The 27,539-nt window shown below is 37.7% G+C and overlaps 1 protein-coding gene across 3 annotated transcripts; it reads right to left on the bottom strand.

The window, feature by feature from the left end:
• Positions 1-27,539, bottom strand: LOC127622211 (calpain-3-like). 3 transcript variants are annotated; one of them, XM_052096221.1, is made up of 21 exons: positions 27,056-27,539; positions 16,411-16,480; positions 13,865-13,983; positions 13,558-13,691; positions 13,264-13,432; positions 11,549-11,632; positions 11,259-11,422; positions 10,902-11,062; positions 9,648-9,805; positions 8,769-8,780; positions 8,210-8,418; positions 6,789-6,822; positions 6,489-6,518; positions 3,380-3,454; positions 3,225-3,282; positions 2,947-3,011; positions 1,895-1,963; positions 1,717-1,795; positions 1,469-1,585; positions 1,243-1,301; positions 1-1,144 (listed from the first exon to the last, which is right to left on the bottom strand). In XM_052096221.1, exons 1-21 carry the CDS (start codon positions 27,344-27,346, stop codon positions 1,118-1,120), a joined length of 2,184 nt encoding a protein of 727 aa, XP_051952181.1. In that variant the 5' UTR covers positions 27,347-27,539; the 3' UTR covers positions 1-1,117. The 3 variants fall into 3 exon arrangements, with proteins under 3 accessions (XP_051952181.1, XP_051952183.1, XP_051952180.1); XM_052096220.1 differs by having other exon boundaries at positions 3-1,144; positions 6,489-6,521; XM_052096223.1 differs by lacking the exon at positions 16,411-16,480 and having other exon boundaries at positions 2-1,144; positions 6,489-6,521; positions 27,056-27,204.

Genomic DNA, 27,539 nt, shown 5'->3' with positions numbered 1-27,539 from the left:
CTGATTAAATTAAATCTGTGTTAGTAAATCCATATGACTTTGCACATGCAATTTGAAACATATAGCCACCAAGTACCCGGTGCAACTGTATTCTTGGTACTTCAGAATATAATCCAAAATCATTTTGAAAGGCTTTATTTATATATTAGGTTATTCAATTAGATTGTTGTTTGTATGCAGTCATTAATAAATATTGTTGTTCTATTTTGTGTTGTTTGTTTTGTGTTTTGCATATCATGGTTATGGAACATAAAAAAGTTTTATTTATTTAGTTTATTATATTTTTGCACAGTAGCACACATTTTACAACAGATATGGGATGAGTTCTCTGTAACCTGAAGGTCCGGTTATGATGTGAAAACGGATAGTTCACCTTAAAAAAGTTCTGTAATTTACTCACCCTAATTTTGTTCCAAACCCATATGACTTTCTTTCTTTCATTAAACTAGATGTTAGGCTTTGTCACCATTCACTCTTATTGTATGTAAAAAAAGGTAGAATGAAACTGAATAGTGACTGATGCTTACATTATATATATTTTCTGTTTCTCTCCTACACCTATCATATTACTTCTGTAGACATGGATTTAACCAGTGGAGTCTTTTGGATTACTTTTATGCTGTTTTATCAGCTTTTTTGACCTTCAAAGTTCTGGCCACCTTGCATTGTGTTGACCTACAGAGCTGAAATATTCTTCTAAAAATCTTTGTTTGTGTTCAGCAGAAGAAAGAAAGTCAGACACATCTGGAATGGCAAGTAAATTAATTTTCACTTTTGGGTGAACTATGGATTTAAAATAATTGTTTCACATTATCTAATCACAAAGATGGGACACACAGCGGGGTATGAAAAAGATCAGGATAGAGTTTGTTGAGTCAGACCAATAAGTTCAATTAGCTGATTGTCCATCCAATAGCTCGTCATCAACCCAATTTCCTCTGAAGATTTACCAGATCACAATCTTCTGAAGATTTTGAACTTTTCAGCACACTATAGTGTGCAATCTCATAAAGGAAGGTCACAGTCTTGTAACATAATAGACTAAGATCTCATCTTTCATCTGTGATGCTCCACTTAATAGAGGTTGAAAATGGGAAAGGTCCACTGACAATTTTCCTTAGGCATACATGGTCAGTTGAAGCCACTGTGCATATGATATAGAAAACAGGAGCATGTAAGAGAGATCAAAAGCCTTCAGTGATCTGAACACGTATGACCTTTATTTAAATGTATGCTGCTTACCTCAAAAACATTCAGCTTGATAAGGCCATCTCCATCCTTGTCAAAAGCCCTAAATGCCCCTGTAAGAGAATCCCCTTTACTTAAAGTATCTTACAGCTGTTAAAAAAGGAAAGACTGCCCATTCTTAGCATCTCAAAATTCTGGTCATCATAAAGCAACTTCAAGATACTTAAAAAAAATAATGTTACTTAAAACACAAAGCATCCACAGTTAAATGTGCACGTACTGAACATCCCCTCGAGTCGCACTAAGCAGCTAATGTAGCTGTCGAAATCCAACTCCTGGTTTTCATTGGCATATCGCATAGCAATGATATCATAGAGCTGATTGTTGAGTTGAAATCCTGAAGGATAGAAACATATCTCTGGTTTCTGGGTACTAAAAGCTCAGTTTCCCAGAGCACATAAAAGCACACGATGAAAAAAACGTATAGCAGTAAATGGCAAATAACTGTAAGATGTGTGGCGGCTTCACCTGCTTCAGTAAGAGCATTCCTCATCTCAAAACTGCTGATTGTGCTGGATTTGTCTGCGTCGTAACGTATGAACACCAACTGCAAATAGTGGAAATAGTTTATGGCTTAAACTTGCAGTGTAATAAAAAAAAGGACATTCTGACATTAATGCTACAGTATGTGAAAATATTGCCATACCTTCCATTGCTTGATCTTGTTCCATAAGTGTTTGAACTCTTCCAGGTTTAAATGGCCTGTTCCATCAGTCTAAGGTGTCATAGTTAAGATATGTAAATAAAAATAAAACAATGTCATGTATCCAGGCCACCAGGGGGTGCTATCCACTATAGAATTACATTAGGAACTTAATTTTTTTGTTTATGCTGACCAAATGAATTATTTCATGTCATGGTTATATTGTTGGTAGACTATTTATAAATATATTTTTTCCCTGCTTGCTATGTTGCTGACTTTATGCTTCCTCTGTGAACCTCGTTGATCCAGTTCATTTTTAGATTTTTGATTATTTTGCTCTTCTTGCCGTGCTTTTTGTCAATACCTCTAAAGTCTTACAAATGAAAATTCTCTCATCATTTACTCACCCTCATGCCATTTAAGATTGATGACTTTCTTCTGCTGAACACAAATGAAGATTTTTAGAAGAATATCTCACCTCTGTAGGTCCATACAATGCAAGTAAATGAATATGTAAATTATGAAGCTTCAAGAGCATAAAAAGGCAGCATAAAAGTAATCAATAAGACTCCAGTGGTTATGTTTATATCTTCAGAAGCAATATGATAAGTGTGGTCGAGAAACAGATCAATGTTTAAAGGGACAGTTCACCCAAAAAGACAATTTTTTCATCATTTACTCACCATCGTGCCATCCCAGATGTGTATGACTTACTGTCTTCAGTAGAACACATTTGAAAAAAAATAGAAAAAATATCTTAGCTCAGTAGGTCCTTAAAATGCAAGTGGATGGTGGTCTGACCTTTGAAGTTCCAAAAAGAACAAACAGTTAGCATAAACCAAAAATGCCCTCAAAATTAAAAATCATGCATTTATAATAGGGATGCACCAATATGAAAATCTTTGGCCAAACAGAGGTAAAAAACACCCCTAAAAATCTAATCCAAGGGGTAAATATCACCCCTTAATGTAAAAGTTACTTTCTGACGTTGCTCTGAAGTACACAACATTCATACATTATTTGCCCATAATGCACAGCACATCTAGCAAGGATACATCCATGAGGGCAATCATGCTTCTGCAGCTCTCCAGACTGAAACCCTCTGTTTTAAGCTCTTTATCTGGGAAGAGAAAGATATATTATTGATATACAATGGATATATACAGTATAGTACACTCACTGACTTATCTATTCATGCGATTAGCTAATCAGACAAACGTGTGGCAGCAGTATAATGTATATAATCATGCAGACATTGCTGTTGTTATTTGAATATGAGTTTAATTCTTAGGGTAAAATGTAAAGCAGTAGCAGAACAGGAGATTCCACTCACGTTTGGCAACCACACTGTTAAGGACAGTCCTGAGTTCATTGGCATTGATTTGCATGTCCTGCAAAGAGCAACAGAGTTGTAGGGATGGTATCACCATTAGTGTGGTTTAGAAAGGATGATGAAGTTCATAGATGAAGTTAAATTCTTGTACTCACTTCTCCAGCAATCTGCTGAAATATAGCCCTGAACTGTTTTTCCTCTTTGGTCTCCTCCTCAAGACGATTAAATGGCTGAATATGAGGAATTAATAAAATTAATAACATATTAAGCATATTAAATAGAGCTGTACAGTCATAATGTCAATTTGCAAAGGCTTATTCGCCATGGATTCCACAATGAATTTCGAATTATTTTTTAAAGTCAATGTTTTTATCTAGAATAAGAGTACTTTAAGATCAAAATTGAAGTGGAATTATGAAACAGTTAAAACAGCATGCTTTAAAAGTGGAAGGTGCTAAGAATTTGCTACATACAGTTGAAGCCAGCAGTTTAGATACAGCTTAGCCAAATACATTTCAAATCATTTTTCACAATTCCTGACTTTTAATCGTAGAAACATTTCCTGTCTTAGGTCAGTTAGGATCAATACTTTATTTAAGAATAATGTGAAATGTACGAATAATAGTAGAATTATTTATTTCAGCTTTAATATCTTTCATCACATTTCCAGTGGGTCAGAAGTTTACATACAATTTGTTAGTATTTAGTAGAATTGCCTTTAAATTGTTTAACTTTGGTCAAACATTTTTCTCACAATAAGTTGCTGGAATTTTATCTCATTCCTCTAGGCAGAACTGGTGAACTAACGCTTTTTTGTCCTCAAATTTTCGGATTGAGGTCAGGGCTTTGCGATGGCCCCTCCAATACCTTGGCTTTGTGTTCTTAAGCCATTTTTCCACAACTTTATGCTTGGGGTCATTGTCTATTTGGAAGTCCCACTTGCTACCGAGCTTTAACTTCATGGCTGATGTCTTGAGATGTTGCTTCAATATATCCACATCAATTTCCTTCCTCATGATGCCATCTATTTTGTGAAGTGCACCAGTCCTTCCTGCAGCAAAACACCCCCACCCCATGCTTCACGGTTGGAATAGTGTTCTTCGGCTCTCAAGCCTCACCCTTTTTCATCAAAACATAACTATGATAATAATGGCCAAAAAGTTCCTTTTTGTTTCATCAGACCAGAGAATGTTTCTCAAGTAAGATCTTTGTCCCCATGTGCACTAGCAAACTGTAGTCTGGCTTTTTTATGTGTCCTTTCAGGTTATGTTGATATAGGACTCATTTTACTGTGGATATAGATACTTGTCTACTTGTTTCCTCCAGCCTCTTCACAAGGTCCTGTACTGTTGTTCTGGCATTGATTTACACTTTTCGCACCAAACTATGTTCATCTCTTGGAGACAGAATGCGCCTCTTTCCAAAGTGGTATGATGGCTGTGTGGTCCCATAGTGTAAATACTTGCATACTATTGTTTTTACAGATGAACGTGGTACCATCGGGCATTTGGAAATCCCAAGGATGAACCAGACTTGTGGAGGTCCACATTTGTTATTTTTTTTTAGGTTTTGGATGATTTCTTTAGATTTTTCCATGATGTCAAACAAAGAGGCACTGGGTTTGTAGGTCGGCCTTAAAATACACCCACAGGTACACCTCCAATTCAACACACCTCCTATCAGAAGCTAATTGACTAAATGTCTAAAGGCTTGACATAATTTTCTGGAATTTTCCAAGCTGCTTAAAGGCACAGTTAACTTAGTTTATGTAAACTTCTGAACTGGAATTGTGATATAGTAAATAAAAAATTAAACAATCTGTCAGTAAACAAATGTTGCTATGGGATCTGTGGAGTGGTTAATTAAATTTGTTTTAATGACTTCAACCTAAGTGTATGTAAACTTCTGACTTCAACTGTAAGGACACCAATGGTTGTCTGATTTGTCAAGCAGCTATAGTCCTTTTTTAGCATTTTGTTAGCAACTTATATATTTTAAATATTTTAAAGCACACAATTGTTTCAAAATTGAGGTAAAAGTTAGCCTACTGTGCATAATGTATGTGGAAAAAACCAACAGGGAATCCTTATTTTACTTGGAAACTGCCATTCTACAAACCCATTAGAAATTCCATAGAAATTCCATAGAAAATGCTAATTCTCTTCAAGGTTTTAGAACAACAAACTGAACATCTCGGTTTGTGTGCATGTGCCTTAAAAGAGTATTCCGTATTACTATTGGGTAGCCTCACCTACAGTGGCCACCCCCCAATAAAAAAAAAAGACCAAATCAGCTTAATATTTGCTTATAAAACAGGGTATTTTGATCTCTTAAAAAATTAGTTTAGCCTTTTAGGCCTTCTCTCTGGCTGTTGCACATACACCGATAAGCCACAATATTAAAACCACCTGCCTAATATTGTGTAGGTCCCACTTATGCTGCCAAAACAGGGCCAACCCACATCTCAGAATAGCATATTCAATCAATCATCCATGCAATTATCTAATCAGCCAATCCTGTGGCAGTGCAGTGCATACAATCATGCAGATATGGGTCAGAAGCTTCAGTTACTGTTCATATCATATTTATTCATAATTAAAATTTGGAATTTTTTCATCACAGTGATTTGGATGGTGACATGATAGTTGGTGCCAGATGGACTGCTTTGAGTATTTCTGTAATTGCTGATCTCCTTTCTAGAATGTACTCCGAATGGTGCCAAAAACAAACATCCAGTGAGGGGCAGTTCATTGGATGGAAATGCCTGGATGATGAGAGAGGTCAACAGAGAATGGCCAGACTGATTCGAACTGACAAAGTCTATGGTAATTCAGATAACCGCTCTGTAGAACTGTGGTGAGAAGAACAGCATTTCAGAATGCTATTCTGAGATGCAGGTTGCTAATGTTTTGGCGGCATGAGGGAAACTATGTTGTGGCTGATCGGTGTACTGTATTGACCAAGACTTTGTTACCAAAGGCAGTTTTGCAATTTTACATTGTGTATGCCTTATGATCCTATATGTTGTGGATTACATTTGGGACATATCAACTTGTTCATATGCTATTTGTCTTTAATTAAGCAATATGACATTTTTGGAAAAGAAACTGTATAAAGCAGTACAGACAATTAATAGAGCATGATGATGAGGCTGTCTCACTTTAGCTTTTATCATCTGACATAGTGATGGTGGACAGCACTAGAGGGCTGATATGGAATGCTGCAAAGATGTTAAAATCAATCTCATTTCCATTTTTACTTTACCTTGATTTTGTTCTTGACATTATCGGTCTTCTGCTACAAGAAAGTGACATGTTAGAGATTAAAACATTTTGAAAACCTTTTATAAATAAAGCATGATGCTGAAATATTGAGGTTCGTTCCAGTTAGAATTTGATCCAAATATTTGGGTGTTTGTTAAAAAATAAACATGTATAATCAGGCTCTTCTGCACGTGTATTACAAAGTTCCAAATCATATTCAAGAGACAACCATTGAGACTGGGTGACATATTATGGGTTGCCACAGAAACAGGTATTCAGACAGACACAGGTGTTGACTCACCACAGACTCCGTCTCAATCTCTGCATCTACAACCCTGGGGAAAAAAGTGCAGATGTCAACCAAATGCACAGAAGCACATATGTACATGTCAACAGGCCATTCAAATAATGCCTGAGTGGAACATTTGAAACAAGAGCTTATATGGGAAACACTGTAATAACTTTCTTTACAAAGTCATTAACAGATTAGTGCTGCACATACAGTGCCCCTTAAAATGTATTTGTGCACTAAAGCCACACTAAAAGATGTATGATCATCTTTGCAATATGTAACCAAATGTTAACCAGTGCCTTTTTTTTTTAAAGAAAGATAGCACAAGCACATTTTAAGCAAAACATTTAATCAAAAGAAGGTTTCAAGTTATACAAATTTTTGAAGCAAAAAAGTTATCCAACACCTGTATCACCCATGTGAAAAACGAACTGCTTCCTTAAACTTAATAGCTGGTTGTGCCACCTTTAGCAGCAGCAACTGCAACCAAACGCTTCCGATAACTGGAGATCAGTATTTCACAACACTGTGGTGGAATTTTGGCCCACTCTACTTTGCAGAAGTGCTTTAGTTCAACCACATTGGAGGGTTTTCAAGCAGGAACTGCCTGTTTAAGGTCCTGCCACAGCATCTCAATCGGGTTCAAGTCAGGACTTTGACTAGGCCACTCCAAAAACACACTTTAATTTTACTTTGTTTGAGCCATTCAGAGATTGACTGACTCCTATGCTTTGGATCATTGTCTTGCTGCATAATCCAGTTGCTCTTGAGCTTCAACTAATGGACTGATGACCGGACGTTCTCCTGTAGGACTTTCTGGTAGAGAGCAGAATTCATGTTTTACTCAATTATTGGAAATCACCCTGTCCCTGAAGCAGCAAAGCATCCCTACACCATCACACTACCACCACCATGCTTGATCGCTGACATGATGTTTTTATTTTGTTGTTGAATTCTGTGTTTGATTTATACCAGATGTAAAGGGACCCCTGTCTTCCAAACAGTTCCTCTTTTGACTCATTAGTCCACAGAACATTCTCCCAAAAGGTTTGAGGAACATCAAAGTGTGTTTTGGCAAAATTCAGATGAGCCTTAATGTTTTTCTGGGTTAGCAGTGTTTTTTGCAAATGATCTGAGAAAAGTTAGTTAGTAAAGTGCCTAGCATTGTTTATCTGCAGATGAAACTTGATTTCATATTTTGTTCTGAGTAATTTTTAGGTCCAAAAATATTATGAATATATGAGTTAATATATGAATTCAAGTTTTAAGAAAATGTATAACCAACTATTTAAATACACACGAACTAATGATCTATTAAGCATTATATTTATTGTTATTATGTTAATTCATACCTTCAGTGAAAGCTACTGAATATTAATACAATAACTGAACATTAAACTTACAATAGGATTTCGACTTTTAACACTCACTCGGATGTGCTCTTGTTCTCAGAGAAGACTCTGAGAAGAAACTCGCTCTCCTTGTGTGGATCGAAGGTGGACGGAATGATGACATACTCGCCTGGACTCAGGCAGAAACGTTCCGATACCTCACGCATGTTGATGTAAGACTTGCAGCGAGCCTTGGAGGCATTATAAAGGAAGAAATCTTTTGCCAGCTGTTGCTGATTGCCCTTCATCTAAAATGAGGATTTTAGAAAGAGCAGATTTTAAGAACAAGAAAAATATGGGATGTACAATAGTTTACTCTAGTGTTTAAGGCATGCTACATATGAAATGATTTAATGGGGTGATGTCTGTTAAAGTCATTTTTCAAAATTAAAATATAATTTTAATTCTAATTGAAGTATAGCTGATTTATGTTTGTAATTACACTTGGCAGTAGTTAATAAGTAGGTAGTGGTTGAATGTTTAAGAATGAAGGGCTTAAATGAAACAAAGTACTGGCAAACAACAAAAATGTTTGTACATATGCAACCAAACAGACATATCATGGCATCTATATGGTCTCTTCATCATGTAGTCATACCTCCTCCGGGACCTAGGGAAGACAGTGGGTAAAATAGGATTGAAGTGTCTCAGTGACAATAGTTATTTACTCAAAAACATATATTATGTAACATGTACACTATATAAACATCACAATTGGCCTAAACAAGTGTACACTGAGAGAGAGAAAAAATATAAATATATAAATTAACTGGTTTTATCCAAATTAAAAAATAGTATTTAACACCAACCTTAATACATTAGGTAACACTAGTTACGTCTCATAGAAATAGCTCCTTTGGGTAACAATTGGAGCTTTCAAATATTTACAGTGTATAAATTTGTATTTGAAATTACGTGGGCTTAAATAAAGGAATATTCTGGGTTCAATATAAAGTTAAGCTCAATCGATATCGTTTGTGGCATAATATTGATTACCACAAAAAATCATTTGGAAAAAAGCATAAAGTTATGGCCACTTTTACAATTTCATTGTCATGACAATGTAATGTCAACAAACCCTAAAATGACTGTAAAAATTATGATTTCAACAACATAAGAGCTCAAATAATACATGAGTTTTAACAGAAGAATTCATGTAAGTGCTTTTATAAAATTATACTGGCCTCACATAAAAATTTGCCCCATTGTAAGTGCCTCACTGTAACTTTGCTTTTAGCTCATTTCAAAGAAAAGGACGGAATAATGTTTTGTTGTAATCAACATTATGCCACAAATGCAGTTGATTGAACTTGTATTGGACCCGTAATATTCCTTTAAGCGGAAGTATGTAAAAATATAATTTTTTTTCAGGTAAGCTAAAAATGTGCATCTACATTTTTATAAAAAAAAATAAACATCTAAAATAACTAGTGTTATTAAAGTTTACGATGTATAAGATTTGTTTGCTTCAGCTAACCTCATAGATGGCGAACCCAATGTTGTGTAGGGTGCCACCTGAACAGCGGTCTTTTCTCCTGCCCTTTTGCATTAATGCCACCACCACTGTACAGGTCTTCTCTTTAGTGTCCACCTCCAGAAGATTCAGACGGTACTGAGGGTTTGTCCAGTACGTTTCTGCCACAAAATGGTGATTTTTGGATTCACAGCAAATTAAGTTACTTTAAACTCTGATTAACTTCTGATTACAATCTGTCTGTCTGTCTTTAAATCTATCGATTATTCTTGGCCTTTTCATCACTTTTCATTTACAGAGACATTGAAGAATTGACAGGATATGATAGGGAGAAGAGGAGGAAGGAAACCGGACCAGTAAATGTCACAAGCTCGAATAAAACTCACAATGCCTTTACTGCGCCACACTCAAAATTTAGCTCTTTGGCAAAACTTGATTCTTTTGTTTAGAGTAGTTCCACATGTTTGAAATTAGTTTTCTTAATTTAAAATTAATTAAACACTTTGTGTAGAAAGAACCTAGTTGAATTGGGTAAACCCAGCTAAATTAGATGTGTCAATGTAACTCAAATAAATCTGATTTATTTATTTTTGTACTAACTAGAGAAAGTTAATGTTAGCATGCTAAATACATGCTGGTTGTAAGCACTTCAGAGTGTAGTTTAGTAACTTTGCTAGACTTAGCACAGCATTAGCTCAACAAAGCGAGCAATTTAATGTGCAACATCTACCCGTCTTCATATAACATAACAGAAACTCTTCTGAATCTCAACATGAGACCCTTCTTTATATTCATCTTGTACATAAACACATAAAATTACTCTTAATTTTAACACGTACTCTCCCTATCGAGTTCAAAGCATGATGGGAAACGGAAGTCCCCTGCCCAGTATCATCAATGCTACAGTACATTAACACTACAAAAATAATTATTGTAGTCCCAACTCAAATAGATTAAGCAAACTTCCAAAAACATTCCAATGGATAAAACACACAAAAAACATCTAGTTTTGACAACATGTTCTAGAATTATATTACTTTAGTTATTTTTCATTAAGTAAATTGAACAAGCAGCAAAAAAAACAAACAAAAAAACCCCCCACAAAAAACAAAACAAACATTTTTTTGATTGCACTGCTCAACACATCAGAGGACATGTGCTAAATGCGAGGCCTGGTTTTCATCAACAACATAAATATGAGGGCAAATGCATGCAATATCAACAAAGTTCCAATGTTCACAACATTATACTGGATACCTGGAAAGTTTCTGCAGCCTCCAGCGGAGCAGCCTTTCACCCATCGGCCCTCATGTACTGACACATTCCACTTGAGCATACGGTCATCCTGCAGAGTGTCTGGGGTCAGATTACAAATCTCCAGTTTGGTGAAGTTCTTCTGAAACTCCTCAAAGCACATCCTTGAGTGAAGAGGAACATAAATCATTGGGTGTCTTTTATGACTATCAATTTCATTGAAGGAAATGGAGTATAATTTCACAGTTCAAATGAGCAGTATTTTAAACAGAGAGGAAATCACAGTGTATAATGAATGTGCAATAGGTCACTAAACTGTTTGAAACCAGAGTTTTGTCCCAGTGCTGTGAGAGTACTGACCAGAACTCTCCTTGCTCTGTGGGCCGGAGTCTCTCCTTGTCTTGCTCAGAGGTTGCTAGTGCAGCCCAGTCATTAGACTTACAGGAGGGAGGGGGGGCAACTCCCCATGGGTCCCGCACACGAACTAGGCGAATCATTAAGTCCCTACTGTCCTTCCGTTTTCCCTGAGAACAAGATTTTTGGAATTGCATCGAAAAATTGTTGCTGATATACACTGAGGCTGAGTACATCTTTAAGAAATGTTCCAGACTATCTCAAATGTGACATATTTTAGTACATAACAGCCGCACCTGCTCGACTCCAGTGATTGAGTATGCATGGCCTCTTACAAGTCCAGATACAGTTTTAGTCATTTGAGCAGTTGGAACCAAAGTCTGTGGGGAAGAAGTCAAACCAGAATGGTAATTTATCAAAGATTAATATTAAAGAAAAAATAAATAACACAGTTTAACCCTTTAATGCACAGGTGTCAAACTCAGTTCCTGAAGGGCCTAGGTCCAGCAGAGTTTAGCTCTAACCCTAATTAAACACACCTGAAGAAGCTAATTAAGGTCTTCAGGAGTGCTTGAAGATTACAACGAGGCATGTTAGTACAAGACTGGAGATAAACTCTGCAGGGCTGTGGGCCTCCAGGAACTGTCCAGTTTGACACCCATGCTTTAATGCATACCTCGGGTCTTAAGTGACCCAGGACCTTATTCCACCCCTGTACCTATTCAATGTTTTGGAGTTATGCCCACACCTCTTTAGTTTTCCTCAAACATTCTCTTCTAAAAAAAATTAAAAAAGGCAAAATTGTAAAAAATATTTTTGTAAATGATTAATTAACAAAAATGTATAGGTCTTTAAATACTCTATATATAATATTATCATAATTAGTTTTTACACTTTCATAAACCATATTTCTATTATTACTTCAAATGTATATAAGTTTACTCTACGTAGGGTGTATATATATATATATATATATATATATATATATATATATATATATATATATATATATATATATATATATTTGTTTATTACAAGACAAATGATAACTGTATTCATACAAATTACACTATTAATTGACTTGACTTGACTATATCATGCTTATTTTCTGTGTGACAATGGTGAATTATCAGTATTCCATATGCATGTACACATACATATTATACATGCTATTTCTTACTCAAAGTCGCACTGATGTTTCAGCGATTGACTTGATTAAGATTTGATGAAGAAACAAAGTGGAAGTAAACTACAGCAAGTGTAGCACACGAACAGTATATTTTTATTTTGGCTATTGTCATTTGGGTGTACTACTGACATTATGGAAGTTGAACATCTATTTAGACTCAAAAAGTGCCAGAGAAAATATATGTCTAGCTTATGTGTACATTAGGTGTAGCTCAATGTGTTTGACAGCCAGTTGCATCTCATGAACGTTCCATGTGGAATTATATATTTATATATAATCTCTTTGATATATGAAAAATAAAACTTCAAAATATATCAGAATATATTCTATTCTATTATTTTCTAACTGTCTTGAAAATGTTTTTGAGAATTTGACACTATCTAGGCATTTTGTACATGTATGAACATTTGTGATAGATAAATAGATGTGCTGGGTCTCTAAAGTCCCAAGTACTTAATAATGTTTGAATATTTAATAAAATAATGCATTTATATTTTGTAAAGTTAAAGAAAAAAGTATATCTGCACTGTAAAAAGTGGAAATGTTAAATGTTACCTTAAGGACATATTTCTACCAGATCTGACCCTTAAAATGACTTTTATTGTATCCCAATATAGTTTTTCTATATTCATTATAATTACTAAATAAATATAAAATATTTGGACTTAACAAAACAAGTTAATTCATATTTTACCTCATGTAGATTAACTGGTAACACTTTTTTTTTTACAGTGTGTAACAAGTGTCCAATATATTTATCAACTGGTTTGTAACCCTAAACAGCATCCAGTATATTTTTAAATGGAAGGAAGGGAAATTTACATCTATGGAGCAGCCCATAAGGGACCCTCTCTTCAAAGCCTTCATCATGATGTTGTACAACTCCTTTGGTGCCTCTGTAATCTCATAGAACTCTGTTACTCCTCCAGTGAAGTCCTCCATGGCCTCCAGTGTGTTTCCTCCTTTCAAAGCCTCATAAGAGCCATGTAACCTGGAACCCAGAAGTCCAGCAAATCTTGGACAGATCTTACTGTAGTTACAAGCTAAGAATCTTTAGAATAACACAAAAACCATCATAGGGTGGTCAATAAACTAAGGCTTAGCTGTTGAACTTACTTTGCATATGCTTTCTCCAAAAGAGCACTCCAAAATTCATTTTTCTGTCCAGACCTGGTGAACACTAACTGGTTTTTGCATGTGGGAAGTCTATCATCCACAACCACATCCACCCACTCACCATAGCGCCAGAACTAGAAGAATAAGCAAAGTAGGTTAATCTTGATCTCCTTCTGAATATTAATCTATCTGAGAAGCACAATTCTAGCACAAACAGTTCGAAAAACTCAAATTACTTGAAGTTGGTGTTTGTGTATCACATGTTCATTGTATTTAAAATAAACGGGTCCAGTTTTCCTGTCCATACCTGGAAATGGAAAATGCCAGCATAGTTTTCAGTGAAGCTCTGGTCATGGGGAACCACCCTTAGCAGGAGTATATTATTCAGGGTCAGGCAAGTAATGGCAGCCAGCAGCCAGCAGTCCCCTACAGGGATTAATGGACAACTAAAAATAAAGTTTTACAACATTGCATGTACCAGCTCAAAATAATCAGTTTCATTCTTATGAATACTTGTAAAATGTAAATAATATGCATCACATGTCTTTTTATAAACGCCTATATTTCAGTTCCAAAGAAATTACCTTTACAAAGTACAACAAAGGTAGTACTTGTTTGTGTTTGCATTAAGCGTGCATTAAGTAAGGAATCATTGATGACCTACAGTTGAATTATTGGAAAACAATGCACATCCTGAGGTGGAAATGTAGCCACGGCTGTCAGCGGCTGTCGGCCGTTACACCTTGGATGTGCATTATTTTTCAATATTTCAATGGGCCAGACTTTCAGCAATTCCAGCTACACTGTCATGCTTCAAGGGCTGAGGCCCAGCAATTAATTGGTTATTTAAGTTTTTCTTAGCCCATACATGCTACAGTGGTAAATCTTTTATTTTATTATTTTGTTTCAGAGAAACCAAATGTTTGGGAGTTTGGCCATGACAACTTACTCTCCTTGGTCTATTAATATGGATTAACATGTATCAAAGTTCAGTTCAGCGCATAAAATACAATATGAACAAAATATATATTTTTTTAATAAATAATTATTATCATATGTATTTTATGCACCAGACACTATATTGACATTTTGAAAAAGGGAAAGTGTCAAACGTTTTTCACTGGGTCTCAGGAACTTATGGTAATACCTAATGTAAAAAAAGTGATCTTTATAATGACGGAGCAGGCTGCATATATGAGAATACACAGAAATGTTAGTTCAAACTTTAAATATATCTTATAAAAAGTAAATGTCAGAATTTTCAAAGCTCTGTGATTTTTTTTAATGTATTTATTTATTTTAGCTTTGCATAAATAGTATGGAGACATGTAATGGTGATTGAGAGATTTACCACAAATGCCTGTTGTATAATATTTTATACATGGATTTCAAAGAAGGTTTTTCAATAAAATAATATAAAACAATTTAACCAAGCACAAGTTGCTTATTTTCAGCAAATACTAATTTTAAAATATCAGTAACAATATAATCATTACTGTCACTTTTACTTTATTAAAATAAGCTGTCATTTATCCCAAAATAAGAGTCACTTTTCATGCAAGTTCGCCATCATATTATATAGGTCAATAAAAACATTGAAACCCCTGTTTTTTTTCTCACAAATAACCACTGGATGGTGCTATAAACATGTGAAACGTACATACCATAGGTTGTTTGGCTCATCAGCTTGAACAGAGAGTGAAACAGGATCCGTCAAACATTGTGTCTAATATTTTATACACACAGTGTTATAGGGTGAATGTTGTTGAGTGAGTCATTTGATCATTGGCTCAACTGATTCGTTAACAAACGCAAAGTTGTTTACCACAGAAACAATGAAATTGAACAAAAAAAGATTCTTTCACTTAAAAGATTAGATCAAAAACACTGATTTGTTTACCACTAGTTAAAAACTTCAGTCTAGTGCAGTGAACAGAGTTGTGCTTTGCTCAATACTTTATGGCTTTTTTAGAACTATTTCCATTGGTGGAGAAGAAATGCACGAACTGGTCAATTTTTGTCTGAAACAAAATATAAAGTATATTAAAGCAATCTCACATGAGCAATAGACCAGTTGCTCCATATATCAGCATGGCTGTGATTATCTGCAGCCTCACGCTTACACAACTGTGCTGATATATGGACCAACTGCACTCATGTGAAATTGCTTAAATATACAATATTAAAATTAAGTACATTATACTAGAAATGTTGACAATTTTAATGCCATTTGAGTAAAAAAAAAAAAAAAAAAGGCCTGTGCTCTGCAAAACTTTAGGGTATATGAAACTGCACACTGTACAAGTACAAAAATTACTGAAGCCTAGTGCTTTTACTCTTCCTCATGCATTCATTGGATGCCCCTGTAGTGCATCCCACCACTCCAAAGATGACTCAGCGGACACATTATTAATATCTTCAAGCCCTTGGAGTCACGCAACCAATCTGTTTTTTCGACACAGGTGTTTTATTATGGTGAAAGGAAATGTATGGGCTCCCTGTATGCAGGTCACAAGCACAGGCTATCTTTGGTGACACTGCCATGCTTTGAACAGGAAATATTCTACTTCGTGTCTTATGTGGATCATGATCACAACCCCACCCCCTTTTCCAGAGTCTCACTCTCTCTTTCACACCACCTCTTCAGCTGTGTGTGTCCATCAACGTGTCTCACTCCCAATATATGTAGGTTGGTTGGCCTGTGTATTTAAGGAGGTAATTTAGTACATTTGAACCCCTGCAACTTTGAACCCTAATCATCAGGTCAAGAGAACAGCTTGAGGTAAAGCACAAATAAGCAACAGATTATGTATTTTGCAGTATTAAGGACTTGGAAAATTTGTAGTTTCCTACCCAGGTCTCCTTGGCAGATATCTGTTCGGTTTGCTCCACCAAGAATGAACTGTGGATTGCTACAAATTTCCTGTATAGGAAAAGGAGACACATTTACAGTTAATAAAACTATTATTGTTACACTGATACAAATTGTAACCATGTGCTTCATCTGGTAACATCTTAATGAATTAATTTTATTTATGGTTTTATTCTGAATCAACCTGAATACATTTTTAAGGGATAATTGTTCAGGGTAAAATCAGGTAGAAATAGCTCCTAGTAACAATTGCAGGTTACCACTTTACACAGTATAGAAACCTTTATTTCACATAAGGTTGTATTGTTACTTCTGTTTGTCTTACAAAAATAATTTGAATATATTTGTGATGATGAAGATCTCATCAATACCACAGCAATTCAACAGCTGTTCTGGGTCATAAAGTACAGCTGCACTCTAAAGTGAATGTCAAGGCAAAATAATGTACTCATCTCCACTGAGATACATTCTCCCTCTGATTATTTTTAAAGTGTCAGTAAACATGTGAAATAGCTTGACAGTTTTTTGAAGCACTGCCCAAAAACAGTAACCTGATTCTATGGCAAGGCCAGCCAAAACACAGCAATATCATCATGTTAGCGAAGCTAGTAAACTTATATATATGACACATCAAGCAAAACAATAGGCCAAGTTTTTAGAACTTATACCAGATGGACTGACATGAAACACCACAGATATCCCCTAAAGAGACTGTTGCTAATGCTGTTCTGTAAATGTTTAATGTTCAGTCCAGGTGTTTCATTCCACATTTTAGTACAACATATGTGGATTTCCTATCTAATGATGTATTGGACTACAGAATTAGGCTTTTATGTACTGTCTTGAAGAAGAATTCAGAAAATACTTTTGGATATATGTAGTATAACATGTTTCTAGTGAAGAATGTTGAAATTACTTTTCATATATAATCTAGAGAGTTCTCCTGAGTATGAACAAAAATGACACCATCACTAGCAATTTCACTAACTTTTAATACTTAACCTCTTCAACAGTGCATTTTTGAGTGGCCACTTGCAAATTCACACTCGAATTTACAAGCTCACTATCTACACATACTGTGGACTAATTGCCTAAAATTGGTCTAATTTTTTCAGACCAATGCATTACATTACCCCCATAATATTGTTGTTGTCCTAACTTTGTAAGCATGTCATTCTGGTTCTCTTCACTCCAGTTTCCTGCAGAAAGTTACTTTATTCCACTAGATATCAGCATGTACTAGAAAATGCTTTTTAACCCTCACAGATGTGCTCGTCCATAGACATTCAGTCTAATTTTCAGTTCATTTCAGTTCACAACACCCATTGTTTCATCAAATATCTCGGCTTCTGAATGGACTAGCAGCTCAATTCTCCCCTTTGCGATGATGTATAGCATTTTATCATCAATAGTCGATAACATACTGTACATTTCTGATGTTTTGTTTAGCATGCTTTTCCTATTTATAATTGTTTTTTTTGAAAACTGCCTGAAAGGTGAAAGCAGATATAACATTTGTAGCTATTTGGGGCTTACAGCTGTAGTGATCGGTGCATAAACAAAACGTTTGTATTTAATATCTTACAGATATCATATTTTACTTTGTGATTCTTTTGAAAATCTTTTGAACTGTGGTATAAAGTCAACAAAATAAACTCTATTGTCACATTCCTGAAAATGAGAGCTTTCATTTGACATATGATTTGACTATTTTAGTGCTATATGAAAGACTTTTATATTTATATTAATATTTCTACCACATGACCACACGGTGCCTCTCCGGGAACCAGCAACTTATCGTGGTGGAGAGGTTTGTGTGCCCTTATGATCCTGAGGGTTGTGTTGTCTGGAGCCATGTGCTCCTGGTAGGGTCTCCCAAGGCAAAGTGTTCTCAGGTGAAGGGCCAGAATAAGAATGGTTCACAATGACTCCATGGAAAAAACGGAAAGAGGAGGAGTTACCCTGCCCGGAGGAAGCCCGGGGCCCCCATCTGGAGCCAGGCCCAGATGGAGGGCTCGTCGGTGAGCGCCTGGTGGCCGGGCTTGTCACGGAGCCCGGCCGGGCACAGCCCGAAGAAGCGACGTGAAACCCCCCTCTACATCCCTTGGGTCCACCACCCATTGGAGAAACCGCAGGAGTCGGGTGCGCTGCCATATGGGCGGCAGTGAAGGCCGTGGGCCTCGACGAACCAGACCCGGGCAGCAAAGGCTTGCTCTGGGGACGTGGAATGTCACCTCACTGGGGGGAAAGGAGCCGGAACTTGTGAGGGAGGTGGAGCGTTACCAGTTGGATCTGGTGGGGCTTACATTGACGCACAGTTTTGGCTCTGGATCTGTACTCCTGGATAGGGGATGGACTCTATTCTTCTCTGGAGTTTCCCAGGGTGTGAGGCGACGGGCGGGTGTGGGGATACTCACGAGTCCCCGGCTGAGCGCCACTACGTTGGAGTTTACCCTGGTGGACGAGAGGGTCGCCTCTCTACGCCTACGGGTTGTGGGGGGGAAACTCTGACTGTTGTCTGTGCATATGCACCGAACAGCAGTTCAAAGTATTCTGCCTTCTTGGAGACCCTGAATGGAGTCCTGAATAGGGCCCCAGTAGGGGACTCCATAGTGATGCTGGGTGACTTCAACCCACCCGTGGGAAATGACAGGGACACCTGGAAAGGCGTGATTGGGAGGAACGGCCTCCCTGATCTGAACTCAAGTGGATGTTTGTTATTAGACTTCTGTGCTAGTCATGGATTATCTATAACAAACACCATGTTCGAACATAAGGATGCTCATAAGTGTACGTGGTACCAGAGCACCCTAGGCCGAAGGTCGATGATGCCTGAGGCCATATGTTTTGGACACTCGGGTGAAGAGAGGGGCAGAGCTGTCAACCGATCACCATCTGGTGGTGAGTTGGGTCAGGGGGTGGGGAAAGACTCTGGACAGACCTGGGAAGCCCAAGCGAGTAGTGCGGGTGAACTGGGAATGTTTGGAGGAGGTCCCTGTCCGCGAGATCTTCAACTCACACCTCCGGCGGAGCTTTTCAGGCATCCCTGCGGAGGTTGGGGACATTGAACCGGTGGGCAATGTTCAAAGCTTCCATTGCCGGGCCGTGGTGGAGAGCTGCGGCCTCAAGGTTTTAGGTGCCGCAAGGGGTGGTAACCCTCGAACACCATGGTGGACACTGGTGGTCAGGGAAGCCGTCCGACTGAAGAAAGAGGCCTTCCGGGATTTGTTGTCCCGGAGGTCTCCGGAGGCAGTTGCAAGGTACCGACAGGCCCGAAGGGCTGCGGCCTCGGCCGTGAGGGAGGCAAAGCAGTGGGTGTGGGAAAAGTTCAGAGAAGCCATGGAGAAGAACTTTCGGTCCGCACCAAAGTGCTTCTGGAAACCGCCCACCACCTTAGGAGGGGAAACGGGAACCATGCAAGCTGTATACAGCAAAGATGGGACACTGTTGACCTCAACCGAGGAGGTTATTGGGCTGTGGAAGGAACACTTTGAAGAACTCCTAAATCCCAACACGCCTCTATGGTAGAGGCAGAGCCGGAGGCTGATGGGGATCAGATTCTATTTCCCTGGGGAGGTCACTGAGGTAGTCAAACAACTCCGTAGTGGCAAAGCCCCGGGATTGATGAGATCCGACCAGAAATGCTGAAAGCTTTGGATGTGGAGGGGTGTCATGGATGACACGCCTCTTCAACATTAGCGTGGAAATCTGGGACAGTGCCTAAGGAGTGGCAGAACGGGGTGGTGGTTCCCTCTTCAAAAAGGGGATCAGAGAGTGTGTGCCAACTACAGGGGTATCACACTTCTCAGCCTCCCTGGTAAAGTTTACTCCAAGGTGCTGGAGAGGAGGGTTCGGCCGATTGTCGAACCTCGGATTGAAGAGGAACAATGCGGTTTTCGGCCCTGGCCGTGGAACGCACGGACCAGATCTTTACTCTGCAAGGATCCTGGAGGGGGCCTGGGAGTATGCCCATCCGGTCTACATGTGTTTTGTGGATCTGGAGAAGGCGTATGACCGGGTCCCCGGAGAGACTGTGGGAGGTGCTGCGGGAGTACGGGGTGGGGGGGTCCCTTCTTAGGGTGATCCAATCCCTGTACGTCCAAAGCGAGAGCTGTGTCCGGGTCCTCGGCACAAAGTCGAGTTCCTTCCATGTGGGGGTTGGTCTCCGCCAAGGCTGTGCTTTGTCACCAATCCTGTTTGTGATATTCATGGACAGGATATCGAGGCGTAGTCGGGGTGGGGAAGGTGTGCGGTTCGGTGGGCTGGGGATCTCATCGCTGCTTTTTGCAGATGATGTTGTCTTCATGTCATCATCGGTCTGTGACCTTCAGCTCTCACTGGATCGCTTGGCAGTCGAGTGTGAAGCAGCTGGGATGAGGATTAGCACCTCTAAATCTGAGGCCAAAGGTTCTCAGCAGGAAACCGATGGAGTGCGCATCCAGGTAGGGAATGAGGTTTTGCCCCAAGTGAAGGAGTTCAAGTACCTCGGGTCTTGTTCACGAGTGAGGGACAATGGACCGGAGGTTGGCAGGAGAATCGGGCAGCGGGGCGTATTGCACTCGGCTCTATCGCACCGATAGTCACTGAAAAGAGAGCTGAGCCGAAAGGCAAAGCTCTCGATCTACCGGTCAATTTTTGTTCCTACCCTCACCTATGGTCATGAAGGTTGGGTCATGACCGAAAGAACTAGGTCAGCGAGTACAAGCGGCCTAAATGGGCTTCCTCAGAAGGGTGGCGGGCTTCTCCCTTAGAGATAGGGTGAGGAGCTCAGTCATCCGTGAGGAGCTCGGAGTAGAGCCGCTGCTCCTTTAGCGTCGAAAGGAGCCAGTTGAGGTGGTTTGGGCATCTGCTAAGGATGCCCCTGGCCGCCTCCCTAGGGAGGTGTTTCAGGCACGCCCAGCTGGGAGGAGGCCTCGGGAAGACCCAGGACTAGGTGGAGAGATTACATCTCCACACTGGCCTGGGAACGCCTCGGGGTCCCCCAGTCAGAGCTGGTTAATGTGGCTTGGGATAGGGAAGTTTGGGGCCCCCTGCTGGAGCAGCTGCCCCCGTGACCCGACTTCGGATAAGCGATGGAAAATGGATGGATGGATGGACCACACGGTGGCAATGATTAGCAACACAAATGTATTCAGGCTGTATTTTGTTACTTTATGTAACATAAATGCAGTAATGTTTATCTTGCAGTTAATGTTATAAGTTAATATTATAAGCTTTCAAATGACACCCATATGCCTAACCTATATATTCAGAGACTTTTTTCACAACATAGTGCCCCCTTTTGGACCTGCCTGCAGTACGACAGAGTTGAAGAGGTTTTATAAACAACTTTTTAGACAACAAAACTGACATTCATTACATGAAATTCATAATAATGGGGTTACAAGAGTACAGTCATGAGCTCTTTGGTAGTCAATTCCAGAAGGGTGAGGAGAAAATACAGTCACCATTACCAAGTCCATTATCAGGTTTTTCATACAGAAGAACTCCACCTTGTCCAGCATTGACACCGAACATGACATGAATTGGCAAGTCAGCAGCTAGAGACTCTTGAATGTGCTAATAGCAGCCATGCCCTCAACACACACACTGAAGGATCATTGCCACATTCTAATAGCGTGCCTGCAAGAAATATCTTTATTGGTGCCTCAGCATTACTGCCCACTCAGATTGAAAGTGAAAACACATGTAACCTCCTTTATTGGGGAAAAAATTTAATTTCAAAGATGCAATTTATCAAATTCAAATGTATCAAATTCTTCTGTAATTCAAGTGATAATGAAATACTGAATTGATGTTCAATCAGTACTTTAAGCTGAAGTGTGGAATTTTTCAATGTTGAAATCAGGGATGTGCCATCCATATAAGCAGGGTAAGCAGTGGTTACCTAACAGAAGAGTTAAAAAATGATACTATGAAATATTTAAATACAATTGTTAATATAAACAACTGTTTTCGTTCAAATTCGTCATCTTTCATTTCAGTTGGGCAGCACAGACATTTATTCATTTATTCACGTTGGTGCCACCCTCAGGTATAAGCACTTTATGAAATGCTTTCTCTGATTCAAAGCACTGTTCACCGCCCTTTCATTCAGCACTGTATGTTCATTGGGGCCTGGGTTGCTCAGTATAGACACTGACTACCACCCCTGGAGTCGCAAGTTCGAATCCAGGGTGTGCGCATCTTATTATGTGGTTCGCAGTGCATGACACCGCAGAGACTCACAGCATGTGGAGACTCATGCTATTCTCACTCAGACTCCAGCCAGGTCTCCTAAGCAACCAAATTGGCCCAGTTGCTAGGAAGGGTAGAGTCACATGGGGTAACCTCCTCGTGGTCACGATTAGTGGTTCTCACTCTCAATGGAGCACGTGGTAATTGTGCAGAGAATAGCATGAGCCTCCACATGATGCGAGTCTCTGCGGTGTCATGCACAGCGAGCCATGTGATAAGATGCGTGGATTGACTGTTTCAGAAGCAGGGGCAACCAAGACTTGTCCTCTGCCTCCCGGATTGATGTTAGTAACTGTGCCACCATGAGGACCTAATAAGCAGTGGGAATTGGGCATGCCAAATTGGGGAGAAAAGGGGACAAATTTAAAATTAATTAATTAATTTTAAAAACACTGTACGTTCATTCAAATTTAATCACGTCCGCTACTACAAATGACCAAGGTAAGCCAATCAGAAGCTCCTTCCTTCAATCACGCTATCTGATAGGCTAGATTTTTCACATAATTTTTCATGTAACAAAAGAGTTATTAAGCGCTAAAATGGATATAGTGTATCGATTACTTACGTGGATTTGGCAAAGTTAATTTCCATTAAAAATTGAGAAAGAGAGGCTAAAACAAGACTTAAACAAGCAGGAGACTTTTACAACAAAGTGATGGAGATATTCATTCGCAAGGAGAGGCGCATGGATTTTGTGTTCCAGTAAAGATAATATGTTTATTAAAAATCGATGTTATTGATACTAGGTCATACTAGGTAGGGCTGCAACTAACGATTATTTTGATAATGGATTCATCTAACGATTATTAGAATGCTTATTCAACTGTTCGGCAGATTATTGCAGCGATTAATCGTTAGCTCTTAACGGATTATTCTGTGATTATTGTAAAGATTAATCACTAGCTCTTAACGGATTATTCAGTGATTATTGTAATAATTAATCACTAGCTCCTGACCGATTATTCAGTGATTATTGTAATGATTAATCGTTAGCTCTTAACGGATTATTCAGTGATTATTGTAATGATTAATCGTTAGCTCTTAACGGATTATTCAGTGATTATTGTAATGATTAATCACTAGCTCTTAACGGATTATTCAACGATTATTGTAATGATTAATCACTAGCTCTTAACAGATTATTCAGCGATTATTGTAATGATTAATCACTAGCTCTTAACGGATTATTCAACGATTATTGTAATGATTAATCACTAGCTCTTAACCGATTATTCAACGATTATTGTAATGATTAATCGTTAGCTCTTAACAGATTATTCAGCGATTATTGTAATGATTAATCACTAGCTCTTAACGGATTATTCAGTGATTATTGTAATGATTAATCGTTAGCTCTTAACGGATTATTCAGTGATTATTGTAATGATTAATCACTAGCTCTTAACGGATTATTCAACGATTATTGTAATGATTAATCACTAGCTCTTAACAGATTATTCAGCGATTATTGTAATGATTAATCACTAGCTCTTAACGGATTATTCAACGATTATTGTAATGATTAATCACTAGCTCTTAACCGATTATTCAACGATTATTGTAATGATTAATCGTTAGCTCTTAACAGATTATTCAGCGATTATTGTAATGATTAATCACTAGCTCTTAACGGATTATTCAGCGATTATTGTAATGATTAATCACTAGCTCTTAACAGATTATTCAGCGATTATTGTAATGATTAATCACTAGCTCTTAACGGATTATTCAGCGATTATTGTAATGATTAATCACTAGCTCTTAACAGATTATTCAGCGATTATTGTAATGATTAATCACTAGCTCTTAACCGATTATTCAACGATTATTGTAATGATTAATCACTAGCTCTTAACCGATTATTCAACGATTATTGTAATGATTAATCGTTAGCTCTTAACGGATTATTCAGCGATTATTGTAATGATTAATCACTAGCTCTTAACGGATTATTCAGCGAATATTGTAATGATTAATCACTAGCTCTTAACGGATTATTCAGTGATTATTGTAATGATTAATCACTAGCTCTTAACGGATTATTCAGTGATTATTGTAATGATTAATCACTAGCTCTTAACCGATTATTCAACGATTATTGTAATGATTAATCCCTAGCTCTTAACCGATTATTCAGCGATTATTGTAATGATTAATCCCTAGCTCTTAACCGATTATTCAGCGGTTATTGTAATGATTAATCACTAGCTCTTAACCGATTATTCAGCTTGTGCCCCGACTTAAAAGGTTGTATTAAACGTGCTTTCTAACAATAAAGAGGACAAAATCATCTTTTAAAAATACCTCTAAATGACATTCACTAAATTAAAGTGGGTAAAGTTTAATTCAGTAAAAAATTCAAAGCAAAAAATCCTATTGTTATCAAGTGTTTTTGTCTTGTTTTCTTGTCTAAATATACATTTACTTGAGAAGCAACATATAAGATATTTAGACTTGCTTTAAGAGAATGTATCTTAAATAAAAGTATATTTTTTCACTTAGTTATACTTCTACGAGTGCAGTAAAGACAAAACATATTATATTTAAGATCTATTCTCTAAAAGCAAGTATAAATATATTCTATGCTGCTTCTCAGGTAAATGCATATTTTATAAAGGATTTTTAGATCATTTTAAATATTTGCATTTTTAATATTATATTCAACGTTCTCAGATAATAATTATTTCTTCTGCAGTATAGCTGCTAAACAAAATCTATATGTTTTAAAGGAGTTTTATATATTTATATTGTGAAACAAGCCAAAATAAAAACAAAGAAAAAATGTATTTTGTTCCAGTGTATAATGGGGCGAAGACTTCCCTCTCTCACCTTTCTGTTCACTTCAATCCATCCTTAACTCTTTCTTATTAATAAAGCTGCATATTGGCAATTTTCTTCATGATAAGAAATGCACAATGACATATATATATTATGATTCAAAAAGTCACGAGCCATCATGTTATAATCTAGCTGCAGCAAGCGCTCGAGGGACGAGCGTCCCCGTGACAGAGTGTGCAGTTTCATTCTCTCCCCCTTAGATCGGGACATTCACGCAACTCATAGAAGAGGCGCTGACCACACAGAAAAATGCCAGTTTCTGAGTTTTTAGTTATTTACATGATCTGCTTCCATATTATTTTAACTTTAATAAAGCTATAATGCATTAAATATAACTGCTATTAAGATGTAATTTCAGGGTTTTTCCTTTAAAGAGCTCCAACTCCACTTATTCCACAACAAGAGTGGTTCTGTATTTACTTATTTGGTATTTTGTATAATTTCCTAATACTTTGTGATCTACAGCACCTAAGGCTGTTTGGAAAGTTAATAGTGCATTTGGACTGTGAGCTGTTTTCTTCCTCTCCTCAGTCAGGCAAGAGCTACAGTGCTGCTCTCACATGTCATCATTAGAGTTTAATTTGATCTCATGTTACGTTAAATGATATCAAAGGACTATTTAAAACAGATTCTTTTTTTGACAATTTTTTCTACTCAACGTTGTTGATAATGTCGACTAATCGTTTCAGCCCTAATACCAGGTCATTCTTTCTGGTTAGTCTGAGGCTATGAAGTGTTGATCTGGCAATCTTGTCCTTCTAGTGTTATGTTCTGTCTGTTTTATAGTTTTAACGTTAGGGCGTAGTGTCTGTTTAAAAAAGATATATTAAGGGATGACTGCCATGTTTACATTACATTTGCCTTGTGCATTCAGGCTAAGATTGTTGTCTTTGGTGATCAGATTAGTTCATTGCTGATGTCCATTCCAGGGTCTCTGAATTGTGGGAAGAGTGACGTAGTGAAACTAGTTACTTGCAATCTTTTTTGTTGTTGTTGTATGTCAAAACAAGCTCTTCTTGCACTATGGTTCATTGAATGATTTAATAGACAAAAACATGCTTGGCTCAATATATGACTATCTATTATTTGTGTGATATGAGCAATATTACTGTCCTGAATTTAAAATGGTTAAAATACTTTCCCCTTTCCACTTAATATGCAGAGACTATAAGTAAACCATTCATTGGTTAATTTCTTTGAAAACTGTAAACACTGTGTCGCTGTGGCATTATAAAAATTCCTGTTTCTTTTAAAAAACCAATGGCGTGATTTAGTGGCTGGACTATCTGTTTGTTAGATCAACAGAAGACAGTGTTTTTATTCGGAAAGCTGTTTGAAAACAATGTTCATTTTTTCAATACCATTCAGTGGTTCTAATGTTGCAGAAAACATTTCAGCTTTAACGCATAGCTGTAAATATAATATTATTATAATACAAGTATTTTAGGCACAAAAGAATTATGTTATGAAATCATGCTATTTATAGGTTTTCAAAATAAATTAAGCACAATAAAAGATGCCAAGTTTACAACCGCCAGGTATGTAACTCACCGATGGCCGCTTCCATTCTAACTTAAGACGGAACTTTTCAATAGAAAAGAGGGATGAGTCCTGAGCAGGGAAGAGAGGGTCTTCAAACAGAACCTTTTTGCGCACGTATTTGTCTCTAAGCTCCAGAAAGTCCTTGAGCCGCCGAGCATCTTTAACAGCCTCATTACGGCTTAAAATGGCTGAATAGATGTTGCTAGGGGCAGCAAAACTTCCAGCACTGCTGCCAAAAGTCTGCGGAGCAGCTTCAGTTGTTTGGACAGATGTTTCTGACAACTTCTCTTCTACTCCCATTTCGCTATTTTAAGTTTTCCTTTATGGTTAATGATGCTTAAATGACAAAAGAGAAATTAGTTTAAATTAGTATGAGTATCAGTCCAAAAATGCTGAGGTAGATAATTGTCCTTATTCCAATCCTCAGTTCCTTTATATACTGGTGGAGGCACACCCCTGGCTGGCCATTCACACATGCACACGTATGCTTGCA

The sequence above is a fragment of the Xyrauchen texanus genome, chromosome 28 (genome assembly GCF_025860055.1).
Source record: "Xyrauchen texanus isolate HMW12.3.18 chromosome 28, RBS_HiC_50CHRs, whole genome shotgun sequence".
In the NCBI taxonomy this organism is placed as follows: Eukaryota; Metazoa; Chordata; class Actinopteri; order Cypriniformes; family Catostomidae; genus Xyrauchen; species Xyrauchen texanus.
Note: the sequence above shows the minus strand (reverse complement) of the source record. Positions and strands in the feature narration are given on the sequence as shown.